The sequence below is a fragment of the Nansenia antarctica genome (genome assembly GCF_963989245.1).
Source record: "Nansenia antarctica genome assembly, chromosome: 9".
NCBI classification, from domain to species: Eukaryota; Metazoa; Chordata; class Actinopteri; order Argentiniformes; family Microstomatidae; genus Nansenia; species Nansenia antarctica.
The window spans coordinates 8,747,865-8,775,155 of record NC_137679.1 but is presented as its reverse complement, the minus strand read 5'-3'; the positions used below and the strand labels follow the sequence as shown (position 1 = coordinate 8,775,155).

Sequence of the window (27,291 nt, the reverse complement as noted above, 5' to 3'; positions counted from 1 at the left end):
AATGTGGGTTCAGATGACGTCTTTCTAGGACGTCCAGGTGACGTCTTTAGGACTCTTTGTTTACTGGGAGAGTACTAGACAACAGCCAAATGCTTCATTTGTGCCTTTTCGGTTATCTCAGTACTGTACAGTATTGTATCAGTATTGTATGATTTGGCAGGTGTGATGTTATATTGTTTTAATTTCATAGCAGTGATCATCTTAGTTTTTTTTCCCTTAGAAAACTAGATATGAGGTCCAAAAGAATATCTAGAATATTAGATGGCTCAGACTGCCCTCTAGTGTCCATAATACTTGGTAATGGTTATATTTATTTGACATCACCCAAATATAACTCATAAATCATTCTCTCAGTATTGTGATTTAGACAGATGTTCATAGACTATACCCACCACAATCCATTAAGCTCCTGAATAAGATGGATCGGTCTCTGACGTGATGAAATACTTTATGTACAGTTGATGTTGGTGTGAAGGTCCCTTGCCACTGGGTGTCCCCAGACCCCCTGGTCAGCGGGGCTGATGACTTCTCCCACCCTGGGGATGTCTGTCAGCGGTCGTCAGGCCTCCAAGGACCGCAGCCTGCCAGCTGGAGGTCATTCTGATCTGGACGTCTATTGTGATACTGTGAGAAAGTGCCTTTATCCACCCTATGGGTTTAGTTTAGACACATACTCACACACACTCACACACACACACACACACACACACACACACACACACACACACGAAAAGAGGACTTTTCTTATAACAAAAGCTAACCTGTACTGTGAGGAGAGAGCGAAAACACGAAGAGAAAATATATAAAAGGACAAGACACAGACACATGCATCCTGTATCCAAGGGTTAGGGTTAGCGTAAAGGGTAAAGATTGTTAGATCTTGCGAGATATTATTATTTTTCTTTATATATTGTTGTTTTTTAATGTCCTATGCACCCCAACCTCACCAAGGCAATTTCCTGTATGTGCAAATATACTTGGCAATAAAAAGAATTATGATTCTGAAGATCCTTCCCAAGATCCCCGCAAGATCCCCCATACAGTAGACAGGATCCTGGAGGAGATTGCTATCAGAGTATGGAGTGTATCCAGTTTGTTTCGGTTGAAGGAGCTCTACTGTGAGCTGTGTCTGTACAGTATCTGTGCGTGAGGAGGTGGTCAGAGAGTCACGACAGCGTCGGTCATTCTCAGTGACCTCTGACCCCCAGACCTCGGCCAGCGGTCTCTGGAGGCTGGGTGAACTCTGCCAGAACACTCTGTGTGTTCCTCCATCCACGTCCAGCTGTTTGAAAGGTCTCCTCCTCTCCTCACTAACTCATCCTCCCCTGGGAACACGGACAGAGAGGAACATCCAAAACCCTCTCACTCACTGCTGCTGTCTCTCTTGAAAAGGCTATGCGTAGGCTAGGCATCCTATTTAGGCTGCTATCTTTAAAATGCTGTACGCCTTCTACTTAGGTTCTCTTTCAAAATGAATGAATGTGTAACAGACATTGACTTTTGTGTTATTACCCTTTATTTTGGACATTAGAGAATGAAAGTTATTTTAGGCCAAAACCCAGGAACCTGCAGGTGTGTTCTAGAATTGTATTGCGGTCGAAACGCACATCGATTGATCCAATCTCTATGTCTAGAAGGTTAAAAGCACAAAAAGGCCACAGATCTACTAGAAACCTCAATCAACAATAAACCAATTATCAAGCTACCTGTTCCCTTCCTGTTACATACTTCCTAAGTTCGGTGATTAAGTTTGAGTTCATGGGACACCCAAGAATTAAAATCTGTCAGTCTGATCTTTCCGGCCTAACATGGATAGTAAATTCATAAAAAGGATCAACACTAACAGTTCACCTATTTTCGTAACTTCAGGGTACAGAATGTGGATAGTCTTACATCATGACGGCACGCCACACAAGTTCAGACACCAGATGTTTTTGTAGTGGCGTAAAGAGCAGTGGCGTAAAGACCACTGGAGAAACAAACAGAGAGGATAGAGGTCAGCAATTATCAGTCTTGCTCAACTCTCTGCAAACGCAACAACGCAGACGCCCCATTGGCCATTTTACACCTGAAATATGGGCTGGCTCTTCTGAGGAGTGAGTTACCCATACAGGGAAAGAATGTAAAATCTAAAAAGTGTGTCAACCCTTAACACTGTGGATACACTGAGTGTACCTTTCGCTACATCTGCTAAAGGTAGTGGTGGTCTAATGGATAGTGAGTTGGACTTGTGATCGGAAGGTTGTGAGTTCAAATCCCGCCTGAAACCACACCACTACTAATGTGCCCTTGAGTAAGGCACTTAGCCCTCAGTTTCTCCTGGGGGAATGTCCCTGTAATTCGTAATTGTAAATTGCTTTGGATTAAAAGCGTCTGCTAAATGGCAAAATTATTAAAAAATTAAAGGTGGAATAGTTTGGATTGCTTTTACAGTGCTTATTGTCGTTTACATAACATTAACATAACAATAAAGGTATAAAGTATGAATATTCATATTGTCATTCTGTTTTCACCAAATAATGTTTGTCTAGTTCAGAAACATAAATCACGCAGCATCCTTTACAGAGAACACAACGAGGTGTTGTTGATTACCACAGGAACAGGAAGTTGAGCGGGCCAGCCCAGTCCTTCAGGGAGCTGCAATGCGCTACATGTGTGGAGATGTGGTTGTAAAGGGCCACAGATCTGGATGGGAAACCATCACAACTTCCCACGATGTCATCCTCCAGCCTCCACCCAGATGCTGAGGCTCCTCTGACCGAGTCATAACAACTCGTTAGGACCGTTTCCTGGACTGGACTAAGTTCACGACTGGACAGTCCCCGTTGAAAGTGTCATTTCGATCAGGACTTGGCTTAATTTGTGTTTTGAAAAAAACGCCCTATTGGATGTCTAATAGGCTGGATGTCAAATAGTCTAGATGAACTGTTGAACTGCAATCTTACACTAAACTAACTCTTCTAAACTAACACTATACACTTAGTGTAGTGTTACACTTATCCTAATCTCTCACTTCCTATGTATCTCACCTGATACATAGGAGCAAGAAAGAGAAAAACTGAAGAAGCAAGAAAGAGGTTTGGAGGATCTGCATTCCTATTGCAACATCATACATTGTGTGTCCTCGACAACTCTGTAAGTGAAGGAATACTGAAAGATATTTCCTTCATTAACCCACAGGTGCAGGTCACTTGCCTGCCTACCTCAAGGCTACCTGTCAGACGTGTTCACCTTAATGAGGTCAGAGGGAAACACCAATAGGAATGCCTGTTCCGCAATCGAAACGTGAAATGTTAGGCTACCGCAGGAGGTCTTTCACTTAAACCACAATCTATAATCCGAGCTAAATAGGCCTTGAGCTAATGGAATGAAATGACCTCTGTTGATTACCATCACCATTCATTCTATAATTGCAGCACAGGACAGTAACAATGTTACTTGTTTAACTAACAAGGTTAGCTTCGCTCTCAGTTTAGATTACGTTCGATTCGATTCAACTTTATTGTCCTTGCACAGAATACAACTACTGAGACAACGAAAAAATGTAGTCTTCCATTTAACCAGAGAGTGCAAATAGTGGCATGGTGAGAAAGACATTATTATGTAAACAGCGCTTGGTATTATAGTATAAGGTATTACAGTGAGTATAAATAAATGAATATAAAGTTAATATACATCTGAGGTAATCTTGTCTTTCTTTTGCTTCACTTTATTGATCCCACGTGGGATATATGACTGAAATACATGGGATTTCACAACAATAACAATGCATGGATAAAGTAATGACACCCGATGTATCGTCTTGAAAGTTCCAGTTCCTTCTCTAATGGCTGTCTTGTGACTTGGTCAGTATCATTGCTACTGTGCCTTGTTGTTTGTACAACACCTAAAGCACGAAACTGCTTGCCTAAAGGCACACCTAAATATTACATTTCAATTTGACAAGAAGGATGTCTGCCAAAGCATAGTAGGCTATGAACTCCATGTGATGGCTCTTGATGAAGTGAAACCAATAGGCTAGGTGTACGATCTCCACTACTTCCTGAAAGGCACCTGGCATGAACATATCCTGTCTCACTCTATTGGTTTAATTGATTAATCAGCTGTGCGGTAAACTGTTGGAACACACAGTGCACAGCTGATTAATCAATTAAACCAATAGAGTGAGACAGGATATGTTCATGCCAGGTGCCTTTCAGGAAGTAGTGGAGATCGTGCACCTAGCCTATTCAGTGTTCAAATGCATAGTGAAACAGCACTTGGTTGTCTTCAGCAGAATTGAGTTGTGGGCAGGAGGAGCCACATAGTGTCAAAGGTCAGGAACACAGAGCTCCAGGGCTCTCCTGTGTCCTGTGGCACCTGCTTTATACTGATATAGCACAGAGGTATCACTTATCTAAATGTCACAGCTTAGCCTACGTAACTAATACTATCATTTAGAGGACAGATACGTATAATGAAGTTGAAAACGAGGAGGGATAGCCGTTGTATCAGGGTTTGATCATTAGATTGTTAGATGTAACTTTGGGTGAGCAGTGAGCAGTGCAAACACAATCAGGAGAGAAAGAAAACGGTTTATGCAACTGATGTATTATAACCTCCTCGAATAATCTGGGTCATCAAGCACCTTACGCTTCTTGGCTTGGGTTTAATCATTGGCAAATTGAATTATTTGCGAGGGGGCTTGGCATTAGCTTGACAAATTGCGAGATCATGTCGTCTATAACTCTAGCTCATTAGATAAAAGGGGATGCGACGTCAACGACCCGAGGAGGGTTGGCTGGCTCAGTTGTTCTAGATTAATTCATACTCCGTTCCTCTTCCTCCTCACTTTCCGCGCAAACTCAAGGAAGAAGTGTGCCACTGGTTTATTTGACAAGAGGCGCAGACGTCGACAGGCTGGCTGTGCTGGCTGGCACCGGAGGCACTATGGATTTAAATGACCTGTAAAAACCTGTCTCTCTCAGCAGTTTGGCCAGCCTATTTTCATAACTTGCAGGTAAACGTGTTGTGTGTGTGTGTATTAGTGAATGATCACGTGAGAATGTGAGGATGTGGGCATTCGGAAACAATTAGTAGATAGGCAAAACATTATTTTAGATGTTGTATTATGCGTTTTTATAAGGGAAAAATAGGCTACCATCTACATTTTTACGCGCGAAGAACAAGACCACCAGTCCGTAACCAAAGTGCGTAATAGGGATAGGCATTGCAACCACGTGTGTATTGTAGCCTATCTATTCCTCAAATGTTTTATATTGATTGCAATTTTTGGTTATTAAGGACAGTGAAATAAATATGCCAAATTAGAATATCGACATTGATTGGGAGATTCCGCATTCATTCCGTGGCTACTTTACCTGCTTGTGTTGTGATAACCAGCCAGATGACCAGTGAGAGGGACAGAGAGAGAGAGTTAGAATAACCTGAATCGTTTCATTCTGATCTTTAAAGACAGGCTCCCGTTGTACCCTAGCCATACTGTATACACAATGTGATTGTGTGTGTTTGTGTGTGTGTCACTAAATGTCAGAGGATATTTTGGAAACAACAGTAAATAAAGGCAGGTGGAAACAGACCTTTCTGTTTAGTCAAACAACCATAAATAACGGTCGCGGTGACTACAGTGGACAGCTGTTTGACCGGCCGTTATACTGCTTATTGGCACCGAGTCCGGTCGTCCGTCCCCACGTACCTTTCCTATCGTGTGGCCGTGGCTTAATGATGCTGGAGAGGGGAACCCCATTCCGATTCAAGGGGGTCAGATCAACTTATCCGCCAGTATGACGAACATGTTCTGACTGAGAGGCACGGTTGGAGTTTTCCTCTGTGGGCTGAAGCTTCACCTGCTTTTGTCAGTCAGGTCTGTGTGTGTGTGTGTGTGTGTGTGTGTGTGTGTGTGTGTGTGTGTGTGTGTGTGTGTGACTGTGTGTGTGTGTGTGTGTGTGTGTGTGTGTGTGTGTGTGTGTGCTGACCTTTCGGAAGGTCATACTGTATATACTGTATAGTCTGTGGATGAGTTGTCTGTGTGTGTGTCTGTGTGGTCATTGTATTAACTAACACATTCAGTAATTGTAAAATACTAAATAGCCACCCTGTGTCTTTTTTTAAAGAAATTATGTTGTAATGTTGCATCTGATAAAAGGGTTAAGTTTCTATAGTTTTCATGTTTGCATGTTATTCTGTAACCGGTTGAATTGGTAGGCTACAATCACATTGTAAACAAAAGGTTTTACTCAAAGTGCTTTCTGTCAATTGTATTGGAAACAGGAAAGGCAGGTGTAAGGGATGTGTGTCGTTTTTGTGGGAGAGGACTAGTTTGAGTTTGAGGGCTGTACTTGGTGTTGGGAGTATCAGTTGGAGGGTGGAAGAGAGGAGTATAGCTCATAAGGGTGTTAGACTGTGGTAATGAATGTGTTCACGAAGACATGGATGAGAGTGGGGCAAGTCCAAAGAAAGGCTTAGAAAGTCACAACATGGAAGGAAATGGTAAGAGTGAATTATTTAGTTAATTAGTTAAGCCTATTTACTGAAGGTACAGTATAGGAACTTTTTCAACACACTTTTAAACAATTGGGTTTGATGATATATCTCTTTACAACACCAGCATTCAGACTTGGATTTGAGAGTTTGAGCTGCTTAGAAACATCATAATAATAAGTACTTTTTTTATTATGGAAAAAAAAAGGCTTGTCTGTGTTTCGCTGTTATTATTAAACAAAGCAGTGCAGCATTTGCTGATTGACAGATGAGATATCGAGATGTGTACTGTAATTTAACATTGTTGTGTGATTTCTCACCATTTTGGGTGTCTTTTATGAAAACTACTTTGTCGGTTGACATACTGTCAACTTGCTATTAATTGAAGTAGTGTGTCCAAATTCCACAGAGAGACATTTCTAAAAATAAGACTGAAGGAAGTTCTTTTTTTTTTCCTCTCCTCTTTTTCACTCTTTTTTTTTTTTTCAAACATCGATTCCCACGGAGACTCCTTCTAATCCTTGGGTCTGCTTATTTAAACTGCCAAACATACAACTGGATGGAAGCCCAATGGTTTAAAGCTAACAGGGAATTCAAGTTGCACAGAAGTGAGCCCCGAGTCAGAGATAGATAGAGGGACTTGATGGGGACCAGCTGGACAGTAACTTATGTTAGAGGAGATGCACGCACATCTTCCCTTTTGAGTGGAGGAAGAGCACCATCCGGGTGAGGTTCAACAGAGTCCAAAGAGCATTTCACATACTGCAGTAAGGCTGAAAAATAAACAACAGCTCAGCTGCAAACTCTCAGATGTCATCCCTGCTCAGACCTGGGTTCTGGGGCAGCGGAGAGATCAAGAAAAAACGTTTTTGTTTTTTTTTAAACGTTCATAACAATAACACACACTCACACACACACTTTTACCCAGATTATTGTGCTTTTTATTTTTTTTATTTTTTTTACATTAATTACAGAAAAGGGGAGAGAGTGATCAAAAGCTCTCTTAGAGGTTTTTTTTTTTTTTTTATTTGCCTCTTAAGCATGCTTCAGGCGCAAGTTGCCTTTCATGTTTTCATGAGTATATATTACTTATATGAATTATATTATATTATATTAATTATAGTCCACACTATGTGGTTCACAACACATCTGTTGTTGTGACAACAGCTGTCAGTGTTGCATGTGCCAAATTACAGCTAAACATGTCACTGAATTAGGTGGACACGTGTAGAGGTATCCATCACTGTCTGACACAGTCGTTAATCCAACCATAAATCTAAAACCACACAGCAAACATTTACATTTCCAGTAATATGTGTTGTCACGAATTCTGACTTATTAGTCAAATACAATTGCTGTTGATATCAAAATACAGTATGTTATATGATGTAATAATTAATAATTAATAATAATAATTTTGCCATTTAGCAGACGCTTTTATCCAAAGCGACTTACAATTACCAATTACAGGGACATTCCCCCTGGAATAACTGAGGGCTAAGTGCCTTACCCAAGGGCACACTAGTAGTGGTGTGGCTTCAGGCGGGATTTGAACTCACAACCTTCCGATCACAAGTCCAACTCACTATCCACTAGACCACCACTACTCACGTTCACGTTTTCACATGGCTCGTGGCTGTCTGCTCTGTAGGGAAGGTAAACTGTTACTGCAGGTTGATTTACTTACCTCGGCTACTTTGATCCATAAGGCCTGAAACTGGAAACTCTGGTTGGAGGACTTCTAGATCCTTCTAGATCCCCCCAAGCTGAGCTCTGGCCAATGGTTCAGGAGCACAAGATCTGTTAGAGTAGAGACTGTTATCCAGTTGCTCTTAATACTAGAACAGCTGTGCTTTTTACCTACTAAAAGAGCCGCCTCGGGGGTCAAACCCCCTCTTTACAATGCTATGCTGCTATTTACACACAACAACCACTAGTTGGCCGCTTGTAAATTAGCCTGCTTCCTACTTCGAAAAACGGCAAAATAGCTTTATATTAGCTTATCCTGATGTGATTATGAAAATGTAAGGATACTGGGGTGGTAGAACGGACATATCTAGGAAAAGTCATGAAAGGAGGGTCCTGAAATTTGATCGAGTGCAAAGATATAACTTTTTATTTTACTCAGAGGGGGCAAATGACCCCTCGTGGCTGATTAACTGTTCAAATGGTGGAGAGAGAGACCTCGGTCACCATTATATGGAATGGAATGGACTTTATTTGTCATTGCTACAGTACAGGTACCAAACAACGAAATTTAGGAGGGGTGGCTCCCCTGGTGTTAGGAAAGGGGGAAAAAAACACATTTTAGAAAAAGCATAAAATCACAAGAAGGTAAGGAGCTGGTTTACATCAATAAAGGCTATGTACACAATCCACTGTACTATACTGCACAGATAGTCAACTAGGGTTGTCATATTGCACAAAAGTATTTTTTCACATTTGACATTTACATTGATAGCACTGGGTATACTTCATAGTTGGTCATATAATGCTCATACTGTACAGTGCAATTTGATAACGTACCTTTGTTTATGTCGCATTATACCTTATTGATCATCTGTTTTATACCCAACCGACATTTTCAGAGGGATGTCCGATGTCACCGTTATTGTTTTCCTCAGGTAAAGCCCATTTGGCCCAGCAGTGTCCAGGAGATCCCACCTGCAAGGTGGACCAGACATCTGCCATGAAGAAAACCCAGAGGCAGACCTCCATCCCTGGCAAAGAGAAAGAGGTGGACATCATCAATATCAAGGGTATCGAGGACATAGGATTTATCCAACAGGATTCAATAGTAAGTAACCTGCTCATGACTGGTGGCATATCTTTTCAAAAAATGCCGGTTGAGAGAGGACACTGGCGTTGCTTGTTCGCCGCTTCTCCGCCCGAAATCTAGGTGTAATTGCAGTATACAGAGTAGATTGTCCTACAAAGACACTTTAGATTAGTAATCAAATGTGTTAGACCCCTATACTTTCTTTTATTTATCTTTTGTTTCTTTTTATTATTACTACTCGATCTTTTCAGTTTGGAAAGCGTCTTTGAGTGTCTAGAGAAGCGATATATAAGTCCTATGTATTATTATTATTATTATTATTATTATTATTATTATTATTATTATATCAAAGTGGCCCAGCACAGGCAGCATTATAGTTGCAGCATGTAGACTGATTAAGAGCCTAATAAAATCAATTGGACCCGAAACGAAATGACTTTAGAGACATTTTGTTGAACGGATTTGCAGACTAAATCAGAAGATGAGACGATCGCGTGCCATGCATGCGTACGATGTGAAAGGATAATAAACTATTCTTCACTAACAGAATCTAAGGGAAGTCCAATAATCCAGCCCTTAGTTCAGTCTGCGACAGATGGAAATGTAGGCAACATGGTTAGACTTGATATTGTACTGAATACTGATGTGAAATGAAGAGGAGAAATGTTTTGGGAGTACCTAGGAGTGCCTGGGTGTGTATGAGCGGAAGTCTTTGAATGTCAGAGAGCGTTTGGGGAGTGTCTGACGACGTGTGGGTATTACCCCTGGGACACACCGAATGCCTCTACCTCAGCAGCGATCATCCAGACGCAAAGAGTTGCACTTTTAAAATCACTGTTGACAGTTGAAAACCCCCCCTGGAGACTAATTGGTGTGTGTGCCCTCCCAAGTTATGGACTAGAATAGCTGCATTGTTTATTTCTTTTATAGTCAGTTCATTTAGTTCGTTCTGTCCATTTCTGTATGCCGCAAATATGCTATGTCAAGTGTCTGCCCCAGCCTCTTACTTAACTCAAGATGATTGTTATGATGTACAGATTATTTTCTCCTTCATATTAGTTGTTCCACTTGGCAGTGTGACAATAGTTTATGACTGTGTTTATTCTTGGCACCAAAATGCACTGTGCCCTCTGAGCTAATGTCAACTCGTGTCTGCTAGCTACGATACAGTACGTGTTGGATATTTTGGGGTTTTATGTAGAGACGGAACAATTGTCTTGCAGGTTTAGCATAACTTCCTTTGTGATGCCGAGAGGACTTTAGGCCAGGTGTGAATGCAACTTAGGTTGGAATCCAATCATTGCAGCCAGGTAATAATGACCAGCTTTTCCACACTGGGCGCGTAGAGCATTGTGTTGTGTTTGTGTTTGCACAGTCACTTAGTTTGTATGAGATGGAGGGTGTCGACACTTTACTGTGTGGGGTTGATCATAACTATATTGACATCTGGGATACAGAAAATGTAAATATGCCAGATTTAGCCAGAAGGCTAATTAGTCCCTCGCCATTATAAAAAGGCTTCCTAAAAAGATCAAATAACATCACACAGTAAAAGCATACATAACAAACTTGTATAAATACTGTACATGAAATTAATGAGTCATTAAATACAATACAGGTCATTAAATGGATGAGCCCATACAGTAACAACACAGTACAAGCAAGCAGGAGCACACAGAAACACAGTACAGACATAGCATTCAGCATAGACAACAACGAACAAGCTGACATGACACAGAAACATAGAACATGTAACATTTCAGTGCTGACAGGTTTGTGTGTTAATCATCCTTTTTTTTAACTGATGGCTGAACGACCTGGAGGTGTTCAGTTCTTTGAGGTGGGTTGGAATTAAGTTCCACTCCCGTGATCCTGTAATTGACCAGGCGGACTGATTGAATACACTTTTCCTCATTGGGATAATGCAGTCTCCTCTAGTGACCCCCCTCGTGATGCGAGATGTGCCCGCTCGCTGGCCAACAAACGCTCTAAGTGGAGGTAAAGCCAAGTCATGAGTGACTTTGTAAACAAGGCATATATTTGCATACCTTACTACGTTGTTCCAGCTCAGGGTATTATATTTTTCTAGAATTGAACAGTGGTGATGAAAGTGCCTTGGTTTCTTATCTAATACTTTAAGTGTTTGTTTATATAATTACTCTAATGGTTTACACAATGGTGTTGTGCGATTGGCCTGTGACCAGCGTGATAGACAGTAGTTGAAATGTGTAAGGATCGATTAAATGTACATACCTTAGCTGCCTCTGTTGACATGTAGTTCCTTATGAAACGGAAGTTGGCCAGGCTGAATTTGACTCGCTTGCAGATTTTTTGGGACATGTGCCTTGAATGAAAGATTAGAGTCTAGCCAAACACCAATATATTTCAATTCACTCATAACCTGTAATTGTTCCCCAGATACAAGATACAGTAACGTGTACAATAACTTTCATAACCTATCTGTTGGATTCCATGTTGCTTTGTGTGGTGAACACTTTGGGGTGGACTACAGATCGCTGTTAGGTCATATTATGTCACCTTTATTTAAGGTAGTAAGACCGTTCTCAAACACGATTTGTGTTTTCGACTTATCAAGGCTTATTCAAATCAAATCAAATCAAATTGTATTTGTATAGCGCATTTCTTACAAGATGCAACTCAATGCGCTTCACACAATGAAAATGTTCAGTCAATCAGTCAATCAATCAATCAATACTGACAGAGCCGCGAGCAGGCAAAAGTAAAAAACCTGTATACTATGTAGCCAGGAAAAATTCCCTTGCAGCCCTCTACCAATAGAGCGACTACTAGCCAGTTTGCTTACCAGTACCCAGCGGTCCCCCAGGGGAGGCCAGGACCACCGGCACAAAGCAAGCAAGCAAGGGCAAAAACCTGTACACCATGTATCCAGGAAAAAGTCCTTGCATATTATCGGCGTACACACTGTCCATAAATTTTGTGTTGTATTTGCATCGTTCTGCATCCAGTATGGTCACAGGTCCTGCCAAAAGAGAAACTTAAGCACAGTTATGATGCAACAACACAATAGGGACAATAAAGATGACAGCAATACAACCTGATGGTGGTCCTGGTACACCCTTGTACCGGTTCCAGTACTGCTCTAGGTGCTATTTGGAGCTGACAGTGCCTCATCAGCACCCGGGTCCATTTTCCTGTCAACACAAATCTCAAAAACACGAGTATGGTGTAATGGCCTAGTGATCCTAGTTCTATAATGTCCAATGTCTCCCTTAGTATCAAAAGGCGACATTGAATAAGTAGGTTTTGAGGTCACGCTTAAAAATGTCCTGAGTTTTAGACAACCTCAGGCCCTCAGGTAGGGTGTTCCACAATCTAGGAGCATATATGCTAAAAGCTGATCCTCCAAATCTCTTTGTCCTAGCCTCTGGCACTATTAAAAGTGCCGTGCCACTAGACCGTAGGGGTCTAGCTGGTGTGTATCTTATGAGAGGCTTATTAAGCCTTTAGAAGTTTTACTTAGCTTGACGCTGACTTAACCAACACAGATCACGTTTGTAACAAGTTGTTTTAGAGGAAGTGGAGCATCGAGGAATGTAAACGTGCGATACAAATCCACACGTTATCTTTGTCATATACCACTCACTTGAAATTTGCCATGACAAAACCACATCCTTTAAGAAGTGCCCGCCCGGTCTTGCTAGGAGCCATGTTACGATGCGGAGGGTTAGTCCTGGAGCCTTCCACTTTTTACTCCAGCCATCTTCCCATCCCTGAGGCGAGCGCCCCCCCCTCCATAGAGGACCTCCTCAAGGCCCGTGGGCGACACTTATTTACTCAGGCAGGGACACCCATCACACGAGTGTGACTCCAAATGGGCTCCCTTAGCTTTAGCACTTAGCCCGAGGCTGCTTACTGGGTTCTGGGTCCACCACATCCTTATGTTCCCTGTGAGAAGTGACCTTTCACCCCCCAGCTTCCTGCTCAGACTGACACATGTTTCCCACAGGGACTGACTCGCTGGTCAGCGGTTTACAAGGCTGTTTCTGTTTTTGTTTTGTTTAGCTAGATAGCTAGCTGCTGCTGTGTATTTTTTACTCTTTTTAGGGCTAAAAATAAACCTACCCCGGATGCTATTTTTTTGGGTAATCTGTGTTATGTAATGACAGGATCTTGTTGTTTTGTTTTGCCTCTTCAATTTCCTAATGTATTCTGATTTGAAGGGGACACTATCGCACGATCATGAGGGCAATTTCACCTTTTCAATGGTTAGCTATCATCTGTATTATGTAACGTATGTAACAGTACAGTAACAAAAAATGTCACCGTTCCTAATTGATCAACCATCAAACCACTACAATATCTTGGGTTTATTAACGGGTTTGACCCTCTGACTGATCCAATGACAGAACGTTACAATGTCGAGATTAGTCAGAGTAGTCGTGTCTTAAGTGTTTAATTTCTCCTCCTATTCATGACCCCCCCGTCTCAGTGCCACATCCTAAGTGGCCCTCGATCTCTGTGTTGTGATGAGATGTTCTCTGTCAGAGGACCCTCTCAGGGGGAATGTTTGTGTTGTCCGAGCCAATGTTTACGCTACAATGAAATGTAATGCATCTTAACCTTGAACCGCCACACGATTAGCAGCTCTTTATAAATATATTAGTTATTTCTTCTTTTACATGTAATTAGGGATATGCTTCAAGAGGGGGCACCTTGAAGGTATTTTAGATCAAGGGCTTTACAGTTTTGTCTAATATTAGCTCTTGGCTTCTCAGACTCCTTCTCAAGTAACAAGTTGAGAGCTTGCTTGCTCTGCTTGCAGGAAGACATTGGGCTCGGTTCACACTTGCGTGGAGAGAGAGAGAGAGAGAGAGAGAGAGAGAGAGAGAGAGAGAGAGAGAGAGAGAGAGAGAGAGAGAGAGGGAGAGAGAGAGAGAGTTAGAAGGAAAGAGAGAGAAGCAGAAGGAGAGAAAGAGAGAGAGAGAGGGGGGAGTGCTCTGTTTAATAGCAGTCAGCGGCGACGCTCGCCCTAGTGATGGGAAGATGGCTGGAGAAACAGCGGAGAGCTCCAGGGCTAGTCGTCTACCTCAGAACGCAGCTCCCAGCAAGACCCGGCACTTCTTAAGGGATGTGGTTTTTCATGGCAAATTTCAAGTGAGTTGGAATGAGATAATGTTTAGATTTGTATCCCAAGTTTCCACAGGAGACCTAAACCATGGCCCAGAGGGGAGTACTTTTTCACAGTTTCTGGTACTGAATACAGTTATGTTGTTGCAGTTGTTGCAGTGAAGATATTCTGGGCTTACTTTGCTATGCTTTTAAATTTTAATGTGTGGAAAAAGGCTAGGCGGAAGTTGGAGGTCTGTTTGTCGGACACATGACGTGCAAGATACAGTTTAGGAAAACCTGCGTAGGCCTACATTGTCTTTGTGAAATAAATAGACCCAGTCTTTGTTGAGACAACTGAATTCATTTCTGCATTGCACAAGCTTTTACTATTATATAAAAGTATCTTAAAAGGAATTGCCTGGCCTGGTTTGACAGCTTGTAGAGAGATAATTATGGAGTCTAATTTCTATACTGTACACTGTACACCGTACAAGTCTGTCTATTTAATATCCATAAAATACTTTTACCTTTATAGTTTCTAGTTCCAAGACAAGCAGCAGTAAGACAGAAGTGTGACAGAATGTGTGGCCATATCACAGAGTGTGTGTGTGTGTGTGTGTGTGTGTGTGTGTGTGTGTGTGTGTGTGTGTGTGTGTGTGTGTGTGTGTGTGTGTGTGAGGAGGGGGGAGGGGGGTGCTCTGAAATGTGAATCTTCACCAGCTAATGACACTAAGTCATGACACATTACAAGGCCCCCTTAGCCCTTATCATGTTTGTGCCTGTGACAACCAACTGCTTGTAATGTTACTCATAGGGGATTTTCACACTGCAGGGCTGACCCAAACCATACTCTGGTTGCTGGCTCGGATATTTTCATTTCACATTGTCCCTTTCCAGTACTGTTAACGGCAATTATGGTGGATGCATACATACTGTAACCAGGCCAGCACAGTACAACACAGAGAGACCTGCAATTTGCTTCAGCCTAGTAGTGTGAAAACGAGGGCAACGTTCTGTAGTGACCTGGACCTGAACTCTTCCCATCTGAAATGGGACTAAAAGACGCCCTGGCTTTCATGCAAAGTGATTATGTTCCGTTTAGAAATGGAATAGATTCTCCATCCTCACCCATCATGTGAGGTAGAAATGTGGAAATTAAAATTAGGTCAAAGTGATTGTGTTGAGTGTATTATGTGGAGCGGGCCACTTACTGTAGATATTGTGATTTAAAAATAGAAAATAAGTTGGGTCAGTGCTAATCTAAATAGTCGGCAGGAGTATTCGAAAATATTATTATAACTGATAACACAGTCGTACGATTTGAAGTATGTTGATATGGTCTGTGGGCTGGACAGCAGCTTGACATGACCGATCCAGACTTATAAAGATCATAGTCAACTTTGTTTTTGGGAAAAAGTTTAGATATTAAAATATGTCCAGCATGTAGTGTTACAGTACACACACACACGCACGCACGCACGCACGCACACACACACACACACACACACGCATGCACGCACACACGCACGCACACACGCACACACACACACACACACACACACACACATTTCATGTGTAAAACTAATACTAATGATAATTACCATAACTGCTGATCATAATTAATGAGAATGATAATATACAATATTATTGTATCCAGCCACCACTAGCAGATCAAACATACACACTTCTTATTGTCAGTAATGGAGTAATAGTGACATTCAGAGTCAAGCAAGCGTAGTGTCAAACGCCTGCATCTACGACTAGTGTGGCCGTCAACACCAAGAGACCCTAGTGAAACCAGATCACACATGTTCATATGACAACGTGATAAATCCGCTTAAAATCCACAACACAAATATGTTAGTGGAATATATCAAAGTGCAGCTTCTTAGAAATAGTCAAGAAATCCAAGGAATATGAATGAGTTATTAATTAAGTATACAGTATACAGTATGTACTGTATTTACCTATTGGCAATTCCATGTGAAATTCTATATGTTCAGCGTATATTCATTCTTAAAAAATGGATAGTCAGTGATATTAGTGATTCGGTTCATCTTCGACACACAATCAGAGCAGCAAAAATACTTTGTCGGATATGAAACCGCAACAAATGTAACCGAAAACAATCGTCAATTGTCTGTCCGGCTTGTTTTCCCGAATGTCCATCCATACAGTACAGTCGAAAAAGCTAAGACTGAGTTGGTTATGTCAGCTCCCCAAGTGACCCAACTAGTACTACCCTGGAAGCCCCAGTGTGGGAGTAGCTTGGTCACTCTCCCCACCTTGACCCCTCTAACTGGCTCCCTACTAGCCACTCTCACGAATGCAATAAGCCGCACCCCACACACACACACGCGTAACCACACACGTACAACACACACACACAACTACATGCTCATCCAGTCCCCAGCCACTCTCATGCCTCACGTCCCTCCCCTCTCTCCCCAGCTCCTGAACTCCCTGACCCCCGAGGAGAACACACGATGCCAGCACGGCCTGTACTTCCAGGACGGGGAGAGGAGGGTGGACTACATCCTCACCTACCACATCAAAAAGCCCAGCAGCTCCCACCGTCAGTCGTCCCGCCTCACAGACAACGCCTTCACCCGGAGCCTCCGCCGCACCACCACCCGCGCCCGGGGGCCCCCTCCTCCGACGACGGCCCCCTCCTCGACGACGACCACGCCGACGACTCCCACAGGAGGTGACCCCGAGGCGGCCTCGGGACAGGACCACACCATGGACTACCACGAAGACGACAAGCGCCTCCGCCGGGAGGAGTTCGAGAGCAACCTGAGGGATATGGGACTGGAGCTGGAGAAGGATGAGGATGTGAGTTGTTGGCAATGGACGGGGGGGCTTCTCTCTCTCTCTCTCTCTCTCTCTCTCTCGCTCTCTCTCTCTCTCTCGCTGGGTCTCTGTGTCTGACACAGCCAACGAACCCCCACCACCGCCGCCCCAGTATGTATTATCCATCCAGTGTATCCAGTTTGTTTCTCTTAGTGTTAGCGTTAGCGCTGTCTGTCCAGGTCCTAGTGTTAGGGTTAGCGTTAGCTTAGGGAGGGAGCATTCCACCGCGGCACGGCCGGTACCTCAATGTCTTTGTTTCCCAGGGGGGACGGTTGGATCAGGGGGATTTTTGTCTTTGAGCTGAGGTCAGCCTGTTCGCCTGGAGCCCCCACCGTGGTACAAGTACACAAAAGACACATTGTAGTTTGGCACCGCACCAGCTCAAACCGGCCTATAGTGAGTTAGCAGAGGGCTGGGGGTCGGTGGGGGTAACCTTTTAACCTGTTCACTGTCATTGGTTTGTTTGTTGGACTGTCGGGTTATCGCAGAACAACTCCGACGTGAGAAGATCGGCTTGTCTAGTCGTCATGGGTGACAACTGTCGACTTCAGTTTGACATACTGTATTATTTCCTTGCATTTTTTAAACAATTATTGTTATTTATTCGCCCCTAAGCTATCGATCAGAAGCAAAACATCAGCTACAAAAAAAAAATCTCATACGAAAACGAAGGCACCCTTCAAATCACGTTGCTGGACGTCCTGAGACAGAGAGAGAGATAATCTGAGACTATCTCGTGCCCCTAACTAAGTGCTGAAGGTGGCAGAAAGGCAGCTGCCAGAAGGGATCTCTTTTCCCAGGGACAGCCCTGTCAGGCTCAACCCTGCCCAGGCACATGCTCATGGGCTGCGTTCCAAATCAGCCCCTAGACCCTTCCCCCTTCCCCCTACCCCCTACCCCCTAGCCATCCCTGTAGATCTTCGAGGATTGGATAGGTTGAAGCAACGTGGGGGGCAGTTTAACTTCTTGCCGTGTTCATCGTACTTATACATGCTCATGGGCTGAGTTCCAAATCGGCCCCTAGACCTTCCCCCTACCCCCCTAAGCCATCACTGTAGATCTTCGAGGATTGGATAGGTTCAAGCGATGTGGGGGGGGCAGTTTAACTTCTTGCCGTGTTCATCATACTTATACATGCTCATGGGCTGCGTTCCAAATCCGCCCCTAGACCCTTCCCCCTACCCCCTACCCCCTAAGCCAGGGGTCGGCAATTAGGTTTGGCCTCGGGCCAAAAAAATTTTGAGCCACTAGATGGCGGGCCCGAACTTTTTTTTTTTTTTTTTTTTTTTTTTTTCCCTAACACCAGGGGAGCCACCCCTCCTAAATTTCGTTGTTTGGTACCTGTACTGTAGCAATGACAATAAAGACCATTCATTCATTCCATTCATTCATTCATAAGTAATTGATTGTTAAAAAATGTGACACATTCTAATGCTTTGACTTTTCTTTCGAAAAATGTACACATCGCTAGTCAACTAACACAGCTTGTTTTGTGAGCCTGCTAACAATGTAAAGTAGTGTTGTAGTTAACTAGGTAACAATGTAAAGTAGTGTTGTAGTTAACTAGGTAACAATGTAAAGTAGTGTTCTAGGTAACTAGGTAACAATGTAAAGTAGTGTTGTAGTTAACTAGGTAACAATGTAAAGTAGTGTTGTAGTTAACTAGGTAACAATGTAAAGTAGTGTTGTAGTTAACTAGGTAACAATGTAAAGCAGTGTTCTAGTTAACTAGGTAACAATGTAAAGTAGTGTTCTAGTTAACTAGGTAACAATGTAAAGTAGTGTTGTAGTTAACTAGGTAACAATGTAAAGTAGTGTTGTAGTTAACTAGGTAACAATGTAAAGTAGTGTTGTAGTTAACTAGGTAACAATGTAAAGTAGTGTTGTAGTTAACTAGGTAACAATGTAAAGTAGTGTTGTAGTTAACTAGGTAGCAGTCCAATCCATTACGTTGCAGTATTTTGGCTTGACTAGCAAGTTTGTGTTGTGATTCTCAACAACGTTGAAACGTAGTTTCACCCTTTTCCATAGTTTTGAATAATAAATGTGTGGACTGACGATGTAGCGCAGCCTAGCTTATTCTAATAATTATTTAACATACTTTCATTCTGAATGATTCCCCCCTCCTCCCAGACAAGATCACATTATTATTGGATTGGTTGTTTGCCTGCCGGGTGAAGTTAGCTAAACATTTAACCTGCTAACTAGCAAGAGAAACATCATGTCACTCTCCAAAGGTGTAAAGAGGAAAGTTGACGGTGAAAACAGGGCATTTAAAGAGGAATGGACAGCGAACTATAATGTTCATCCTACCTGGTTTCATCAACGCAAAGCCGTTGTGAGACTCACATCTTCCGTGCTCACAATGTTCCCTTTCTATACATGCGAGTCGTCCTTTTCCTCAATGAATGTGATAAAGACGCACGAGAGGAATCGATTGATGCAAAAAAAAACTTGAGAACTGCCTGCGGATTAAAGTGACGTCCATATAACCAGATATCAAGCAAATACTGACCGATGGGAGATGCCACTTTTCACATTAAGTAAGTACCAAGCCTGTCGTTATTGTATTTAATAACCTAATTGTATTTTGTATATTTTGAATGAATGGCTCATTGTAATTATTATCCCTAATAGCGTGTTTGCTCTGTCGTTTCAGGAGCATAGGCCTATGCACCACCACCCCTCGCATAAGCGGATTACTTTTCTTTCTTTTCTTTTTTTCACCGATTTTGTTGTCAATGTTTTTCAGAATATTAAACTGAATTTGCTTTGTTACTGTTCATATGTGTGTTGCAGTCACATATACGTAAACATGACGTTTGAATTATTTACTGAGCTGGTGTTATTTTTTTCAAACCACACACGGCTATTTCAGCACTACACGTTGTCCACCTACTTATGATTCACTATGAGGGGTTCAGCGTCAGTGCGCTTCGGTGCACCCCGCTGCCTGATTGTCTGTCCCTGTGTCATTCACTCTCAACATGGATAAAAGTACAATAAGCATTATTCAGGTGGAGGTAGATTCTCTATTCGGACATTATAGGCGCTATATGTGGGACTGTCGGTCGGATATTGTAAAAAAAAAAGAAAGAAAAAAAAAAAAAAAAAAGTGGATTCTCCAAATATTCTGCTGGGCCAAATATTATTGGTGATGGGCCAGCAATGGCCCGCGGGCCGCCTATTGCCGACCCCTGCCCTAAGCCATCCCTATAGATTTTCGAGGATTGGATAGGTTCAAGCAATGTGGGGGGGGGGGGCAGTTGAACTTCTTGCCGTGTTCATCATACTTATCCAATTCGCTCTAGAACCTCTCAGATCCACGGGACGTGGCGAGGGTGTGGGGGGAAGGGTGTCTAGGGGCTGATTTGGAATCCATTCCTGGCACGGACAGCATGGCGATGCCAGCTGGAGTATCACTCAGAAAACATTCACCGCGCAATGCCAGAAACACTTTCACACATGCGGAGAGAGAGGCCGGCGCAGCAGCGTTTGAAGAGGTTGTGACGTCCCAGTGATTTCATTCAAATAAGCGTGAGAGAGACAGGGAGAGAGAAAAGATCTAGCCTAGCTATCACCCAATTTGGATTGCGAATGTGTGCGAATGTATCTGTTTTAATTCGGAGCCACTGCTTCATTGAGTGAGAGAGAGAGAGACCTATCATACATTGAAGAACCGATTTTGATGACATTGTGATCATTTGAACATCGATAATTTTGTTTGGTATTCAAATTGGCACTTTAGCCACCGTTCCATGAACAAGCGTTTTTTCTTTTTCCCCTTGTATTTATCACATGTAATTGTTTGTGTTTCTCTGTGGAGGAAAACATACGGAATAATCTGCTCTTATGATTTGGATCATGTGAGAGAAGGGGGGAGTCATGTTTAGGTATTTAATCATTTCCTCTCATCATGTGGAGTGGTTGATTAAAACAGGCGCCCGCAGTATTATAGATCATTGAAGGGTTGTTGACACAGACTAATCTGTATATATTGGACACTTAGTGGGACTAACTCACATCTGGATCCAATAAGACCAGAGACAGTCGCCAGTGGTGGGAAGGGGAGGTGGTGGAGTGTGAATCGGCTGCTACTTTAAAAGTGATGGGAACTTGACTTGAAACACTTGACTTCACTGTGATCCTATGACTGTGTGATGTAATAACTCATAAATACTCATGAGCCATAACCCCAACCCCAAACCATATATATATATATACAGACAATGAGTAATTACAATACTTATTACATGCCGTAGGGATGCTCCGATCTGGATTTTTGGGGCCGATACCGATCACCGATTTTTTCCCTCAAGATCAACCGATACCGATTTTTAAAAAAATACATAACTGTAGGCCTACTGACTGGATAGCCTACATATATTTTGCTTTTTAGACAAAAGCTCTGATCCATTAGGCACCAAGCAAACGCAGACCTATTTTTATGGCATAGTAAAAGTCTGGCCTATCACCCAGTTAGGGCCTGAAGCCCAAGTCAGTCGATATGGCTGTATAAAAGACATCATAAATGTGGCCTTCATGGTTTACATACTGTTACGTCCTCCTATGTTTTCTGTTCAGTTATCTGTCTTCCCCAGGAAAAAAAAAAAAAAAAAAAAAAATCGGTTTTGCGATCGGCCATTTTTGCCGATCACCGATCGAGTCATTTGGAGTGAAATCGGCCGATTTAAATCGGTGGCCGATAAATCGGAGCATCTAGATATTCTAAAACGTCTTATAGGAAACTCTGTGCTAGTAGTTTGAGGTCCAATGTGGGACCAATTGAAATAAGCCAGTGGCTTTCTTGGGTTTTTATCCTGTTAGTTGACCTTGTATGTAATATGTACTTTCATGTACCTACTTCTGCAAATCTTCTAATAAAGTTTTCAATCAATCAATCAAGCAGATTCGATTCAATTTAGTCAACTTTATTTCTACCCACAGCTTTAGAATGTACAGTCAAGGTTGGAACATCGTGAGCTTAGAATTATAAGGTTCTATCTCCGTTTAGGGTAGTTCAGAGATATTGAGCATCAAAGTTTTTACATTCCATTATGTTCTGTGAGATGGAACCTTTGTATTTTATGAATTACTAACAAAAAAATGTCAACATTTTAAAAATAACACCACACAGGCGTTAATAAACACCTAATGGATCAGATTATGTAAAAAACTAAATTTTGACAAAAATGGAGATAGAACCTTATAATTCTAACGTCACAACATTCAGTATGATGCTGTCTCTCAGCTGATGCATTCCAAGCTTCTTTTTAAAGACAGCTGCCCCGAGCACTTGAAGGAATGCAGTCTATATGATACTGTTTGTTGCTCTTTTCTAAGTGGCTGAAAATGTCACTCCCTAACATTCTTATATACTGTCTAGCACTGTGACATTTGTAGTTTGACAGTTACAGTACATCCTCTGACATTCACATTTACATTTTGGGCATTTAGCAGACGCCTTATTCCAAAGCGACTTACAACCAATACATTTGACTAAGCAAGTGAATCGTCAGTCCACCAGTCGTAGCAGGAAGAGTAATCTGGCTCAGGCCCGGGGGGCCATTGGCAGTCTCAGTGATAGAAGGATTTATTTATTTTTTAATATATAGACACTGTAGAACAGAGAAACAGCAAGGGGGGCAGTAGAAGTCATAGGGGACACAGTAAAGGGGAAAGGCGGGTGTCTCAGGAGACAGTGAGCAGTGCTGGGGAGTAGTAGAAGAGAGAAATGTTAGTGTATAAGAGACAGAGGAACAGTGGGTATTCTATGGCTTTTTTTTTACATAATTATTTAGTAATTGGTTTGCAATTACGTACTAATGGAATTAAGTGTTTTTTGTTGTTGTTCTGACTGTTCAGAGACAATGTCAGGGTTGTTCAGGGTTGCAGTACCTGCAGTATTCAAGTTGTCAAAGGAAATCAGGGGGGATGGTGGATTTTATCATATGGGGACAATTTTAGCACCCCCACAGCGTCAGTGACTTCAGTGTCAGTGACTTGGTAAAAATGTAATTGCATGTGTGCGTGCCCCCTCCCTCGCCCACAGTATTTTACTCAATATGTGCAAAACTAAATGTTGAAATAGCAGTAATACCACGTTCATTGATAAAATGACATAAGGGATGGAAAGGGGGGGGGTGGCAGTTTTAGAAGGGGGATGATTTTGACCGTTTTTATTTCAGGGGGGGATGCCATCTCCCCTCATCCCCCCTCAACTCGAGTGCCGAGTACCTGTTATGTGGATCTTCTCATGAACCAGAGTGAGACACAGGTGTTCAGTGGGGCTGTGTAGTATAATCACATAAACGGAAGACAGAGAGCTGCTGCTTCTTGGCTCCTCGCTTCTCCTTAATTGTCTTCACGTTCAGAAGATGTTTCATGCTGTGCCAGGAGGGGAAAGCATTAAAGCAATCACATATTCTGTGTAGACACACACATACAGTACACACACACACACACACACACACACACACACACAGACATGCACAGACACACACACACACACACACACACACACACACAGACATGCACACACACACACACACACACACACACAGACATGCACACACACACACACACACACACACACACACACACACACATATAGTACACACACACATACACACACACACACACACACACACACATATAGTACACACACACACACACACACACACACACACACACACACACACACACATGCACAGACACAATACTCACCATAAAACCACTAACATGTTGATGCTCTTGTTTTCTCTTTTACTCATTACAGAATACCATGATTCATCTTTTTCCAAGATCCAAATGTTTACTTTTCAGACTAGTTTTGTAATGATTATATGTTTCCAAAGAATGGTACCGGATTCCTCTAATGGATTCCCATGCGCCCCTCCTCCGCCATAAGTATTTTTTCCCAGGCATTGTTGTTTTTGAATTTCCTATAGAGGAGGGATATGTTTGGAAAGCTACATTTGTTTACCCAACTGTCATCCAGCATAACGTATGACCTAGCCAACTTAATGACAACGATAGTCATGCAGTTCCTTGATGTCTTCTGCCTTTTAAAGTCAGTAGCCCGCTGTTGCTGGTCGAGCAAAGGAACAGACATATGATATGACATTTGATATAACAGTTATTTGACATATTTGCTGAAGATTCTCATACAATCGTACTCTGTCAAAAAGATTGTAAAGGAGATTTTAATTTCTTTTTCATTTTCTTAGACTAAAACTCCAGGTGTGGGCTTTGTGAAGATCCACGCTCCGTGGAATGTCCTCTGTCGAGAGGCAGAGTTCATGAAGCTCAAGATGCCCACTAAAAAGGTAAGTCTGCTGATAAACTTTACAGATGCTAATCTCGTCTAGACCTGGGTCAAACACACATGTCACTTACGCTGTGCTTGATTTAGTGTGATAGTATAATGGAACCAATGGAATAGTCCCAGAAGTGCAGTTACTTTAAGCTATAATATATCTGACAATCTCAGTACAAATTCAGTTCTCATCCTCTCTGGTAATCCCAGTAAACAAAGAGATGACGTCTTTAGGACGTCTTATGGACTACAGAATCGTCTTCCTAGAAAGATGTCATCTGGACGTCCTAGAAAGACGTCATCTGGACTTCCTAGAAAGACGTCATCTGGACGTCCTAGAAAGACGTAATCTGAACCCACATTCCGGCTTCCCTGAGGACGTCTTTTGGACTCTTTGTTTACTGGGATGTTTCACTGTACCCCTGGTAAAGGTGTGTTGTTGTTGTTGTTGTTATTGTTTTTCTTCAGGTGTACGAGGTGAAGCAGAGCAGCGGCGTGGTGGAGAAGATCAACGCGTTAATAAACAAAGTGACTGAACCTCTCCATCCTAACGTGGACGAGAACAGGACTCACAACATCAGGCACCTCTCCTACACCTTCTCGCGAGAAAAGCAACACTTGTAAGTGAAGCACATCTCTATTGCATGTGCATGTTTCATTTACCGAACAAAAATACTAAAATGTAAAAACTCATACAATCATGTATACAGTGCTTGAAGTGGAAAGATAGCAGTATTCATTATTTTGTGCTGGCAGGCCTACTAATTTGTGACACATTCTAATGCTTTGGTCCTCGTGTCGGGATCCTATGAAATGGTCAGACTTTTCTTTCGAAAAATGTAAATACATTTCCGCGTCGTTGAAAATCAACGACACACTCGCTAGTCAATTAACACAGCTTGTTTCGTGAGCCTGCTAACAATTCTAAAGTAGTGTTATAGTTAACTAGGTAGCAGTGGGGATTACTCACCGAATACATTGCCTTGCAGTATTTTGGCTCGACTAGAGAGTTTGTGTTGTGATTCTCAACAACGTTGAAACGTAGTTCCGTGTTTCAAAAGAAAAGTCCGAACATTTCGATTGGTTGCCGACATACGGACCAAATGATCAGACTGTGTCACATTTGACAGTACCAGAGTTCATTTTTAGAGACAAGTGAAAACCGGTGCTAAAGCAGGTGCTAGAACATGCCATGCTGGTTCACCAATGTGTGTAGCAGCCCAACCCAGGCTCTGCATGTGTACAAGACTTCTCCTCAAGGTCCCTGGATTGACGCTCCAACCCCCGTTCTTTCTGGGACATTAGATCTATTTCTAGTTGACTAGAGGCATGTGGCAAACTGTATGTAACATATGGCAGATGCCTTGTGACACACATTGAGGACAAGCAAAAAACAAACCCCTTCTCTCTGATTAATTGATAAATATATAGCTAACTGCTAGAAGGCTTGTCGGAAGCATAACTGTTTACATTATTGATCGGGAAAGAAGATCTGATGAACAAGATTACAGAAGGGTAAACAATTTCCTGAAAAGTGCCAAACAGGAACCCCCCCCCGTTAAGTGTAGCTCTTCCAGGCAAGACATACCAGCTTCCACACGATCCAGGCCAGAAAGCAGAAGTCAAATAAACACAAATTGATGTTGTGTTTAATGTTAAAAAAGAAAGCCTTAACGGCTTATCTTACTCAAACAACACACAACCATATTTGTGCAAGGAGTAAAGACTATAAATAGGGTTATTTTCGCCCCGCATCGGGTTGTTGTTAATGTTGATTTATTTTCACTAGAGATTAGACATGGGTTATTTTTAGCGCTTGGCCTATCCGCCATATGATATTCCATCCCCTTCCTATCTAATAATCTGATCGCCTATACGTATGCTTATGAAAAAAATCCCTTGTCGATCAGACAGTTAAGGGTTGGAATCTCAGACGTGTGTGTGTCTGTGTGTGTGTGTGTGTGTGTGTGTGTGTGTGTGTGTGTGTGTGTGTGTGTGGTCATTGGCCTGGCTGCCAGGGAACAGGAATCTTCTCTAAATGGGTTTCATTGCCTCTCTGTGTGATAAGAACTCTGGGATGGTGTTTATAGTCTGCTGATACTAGAGTTGCACTAGCAGACATTCTCTTTATAATGGACCTGTATGGCTGGCTATACTGTTGTATGAACCACCTGCCTATGTACCCAACTCACACACTGATTTTGTTTATGTGTGTGTGTGTGTGTGTGTGTGTTTGGTTTTAACAGGTTCGATCTATCAGACAGAGACTCCTTCTTTGACAGTAAAACAAGAAGCTCAATAGTAAGTGTTGCAGTGTGTATGCAGTGTGTGTCTGTCAAAATATATATATATATACGAAGGATTGTGTGACAGGGACTAGCACCCTGAGAATGCTATGTCAATGCTATGGATTACTAGCTCAGGACTAGCTCAGGCCAGGGGCCATGGGCAGTCGTCGTATTCTTAAATAATAGACACTGGAGAGACAGTACAGGGGGGGGGCACTGGAGAGACAGTACAGGGGGGGCACTGGAGAGACAGTACAAGGGCGGCAGCCGAAGTCTTAGGAGGCATAGTATAGGGGAAAAGCAGGTGTCTTAGGAGACACAGAGCTGGGGGTAGTAATGTCTCAGGATGTTAACTCAGCAGTTAAGGTGTAGCCTGAAGAGATGGGTCTTCAGTCTCCGACGGAAGATGGGAAGTGACTCTGCAGTTCTGACAGCCGTGGGCAGTTCATTCCACCAGTGTAGTGTATATATAGTATTTAAAT

At 42.4% G+C, this 27,291-nt stretch overlaps 1 protein-coding gene across 1 annotated transcript in view; it reads left to right on the top strand.

Moving 5' to 3' along the window:
- Window positions 1–6,428: 6,428 nt before the first annotated feature.
- Window positions 6,429–27,291, top strand: part of ano1b (anoctamin 1, calcium activated chloride channel b) — a gene marked incomplete at both ends in the record, with an annotated part of 54,717 nt that continues 33,854 nt past the window's right edge. Inside the window, 8 exons of the mRNA XM_080539184.1 lie at window positions 6,429–6,489; window positions 9,105–9,277; window positions 13,787–13,806; window positions 14,275–14,395; window positions 16,802–17,185; window positions 24,433–24,531; window positions 24,990–25,141; window positions 26,768–26,822. Coding sequence (XP_080395310.1) covers window positions 6,429–6,489; window positions 9,105–9,277; window positions 13,787–13,806; window positions 14,275–14,395; window positions 16,802–17,185; window positions 24,433–24,531; window positions 24,990–25,141; window positions 26,768–26,822 — 1,065 coding nt within the window. The remainder of the gene's footprint in view (window positions 6,490–9,104; window positions 9,278–13,786; window positions 13,807–14,274; window positions 14,396–16,801; window positions 17,186–24,432; window positions 24,532–24,989; window positions 25,142–26,767; window positions 26,823–27,291) is intronic.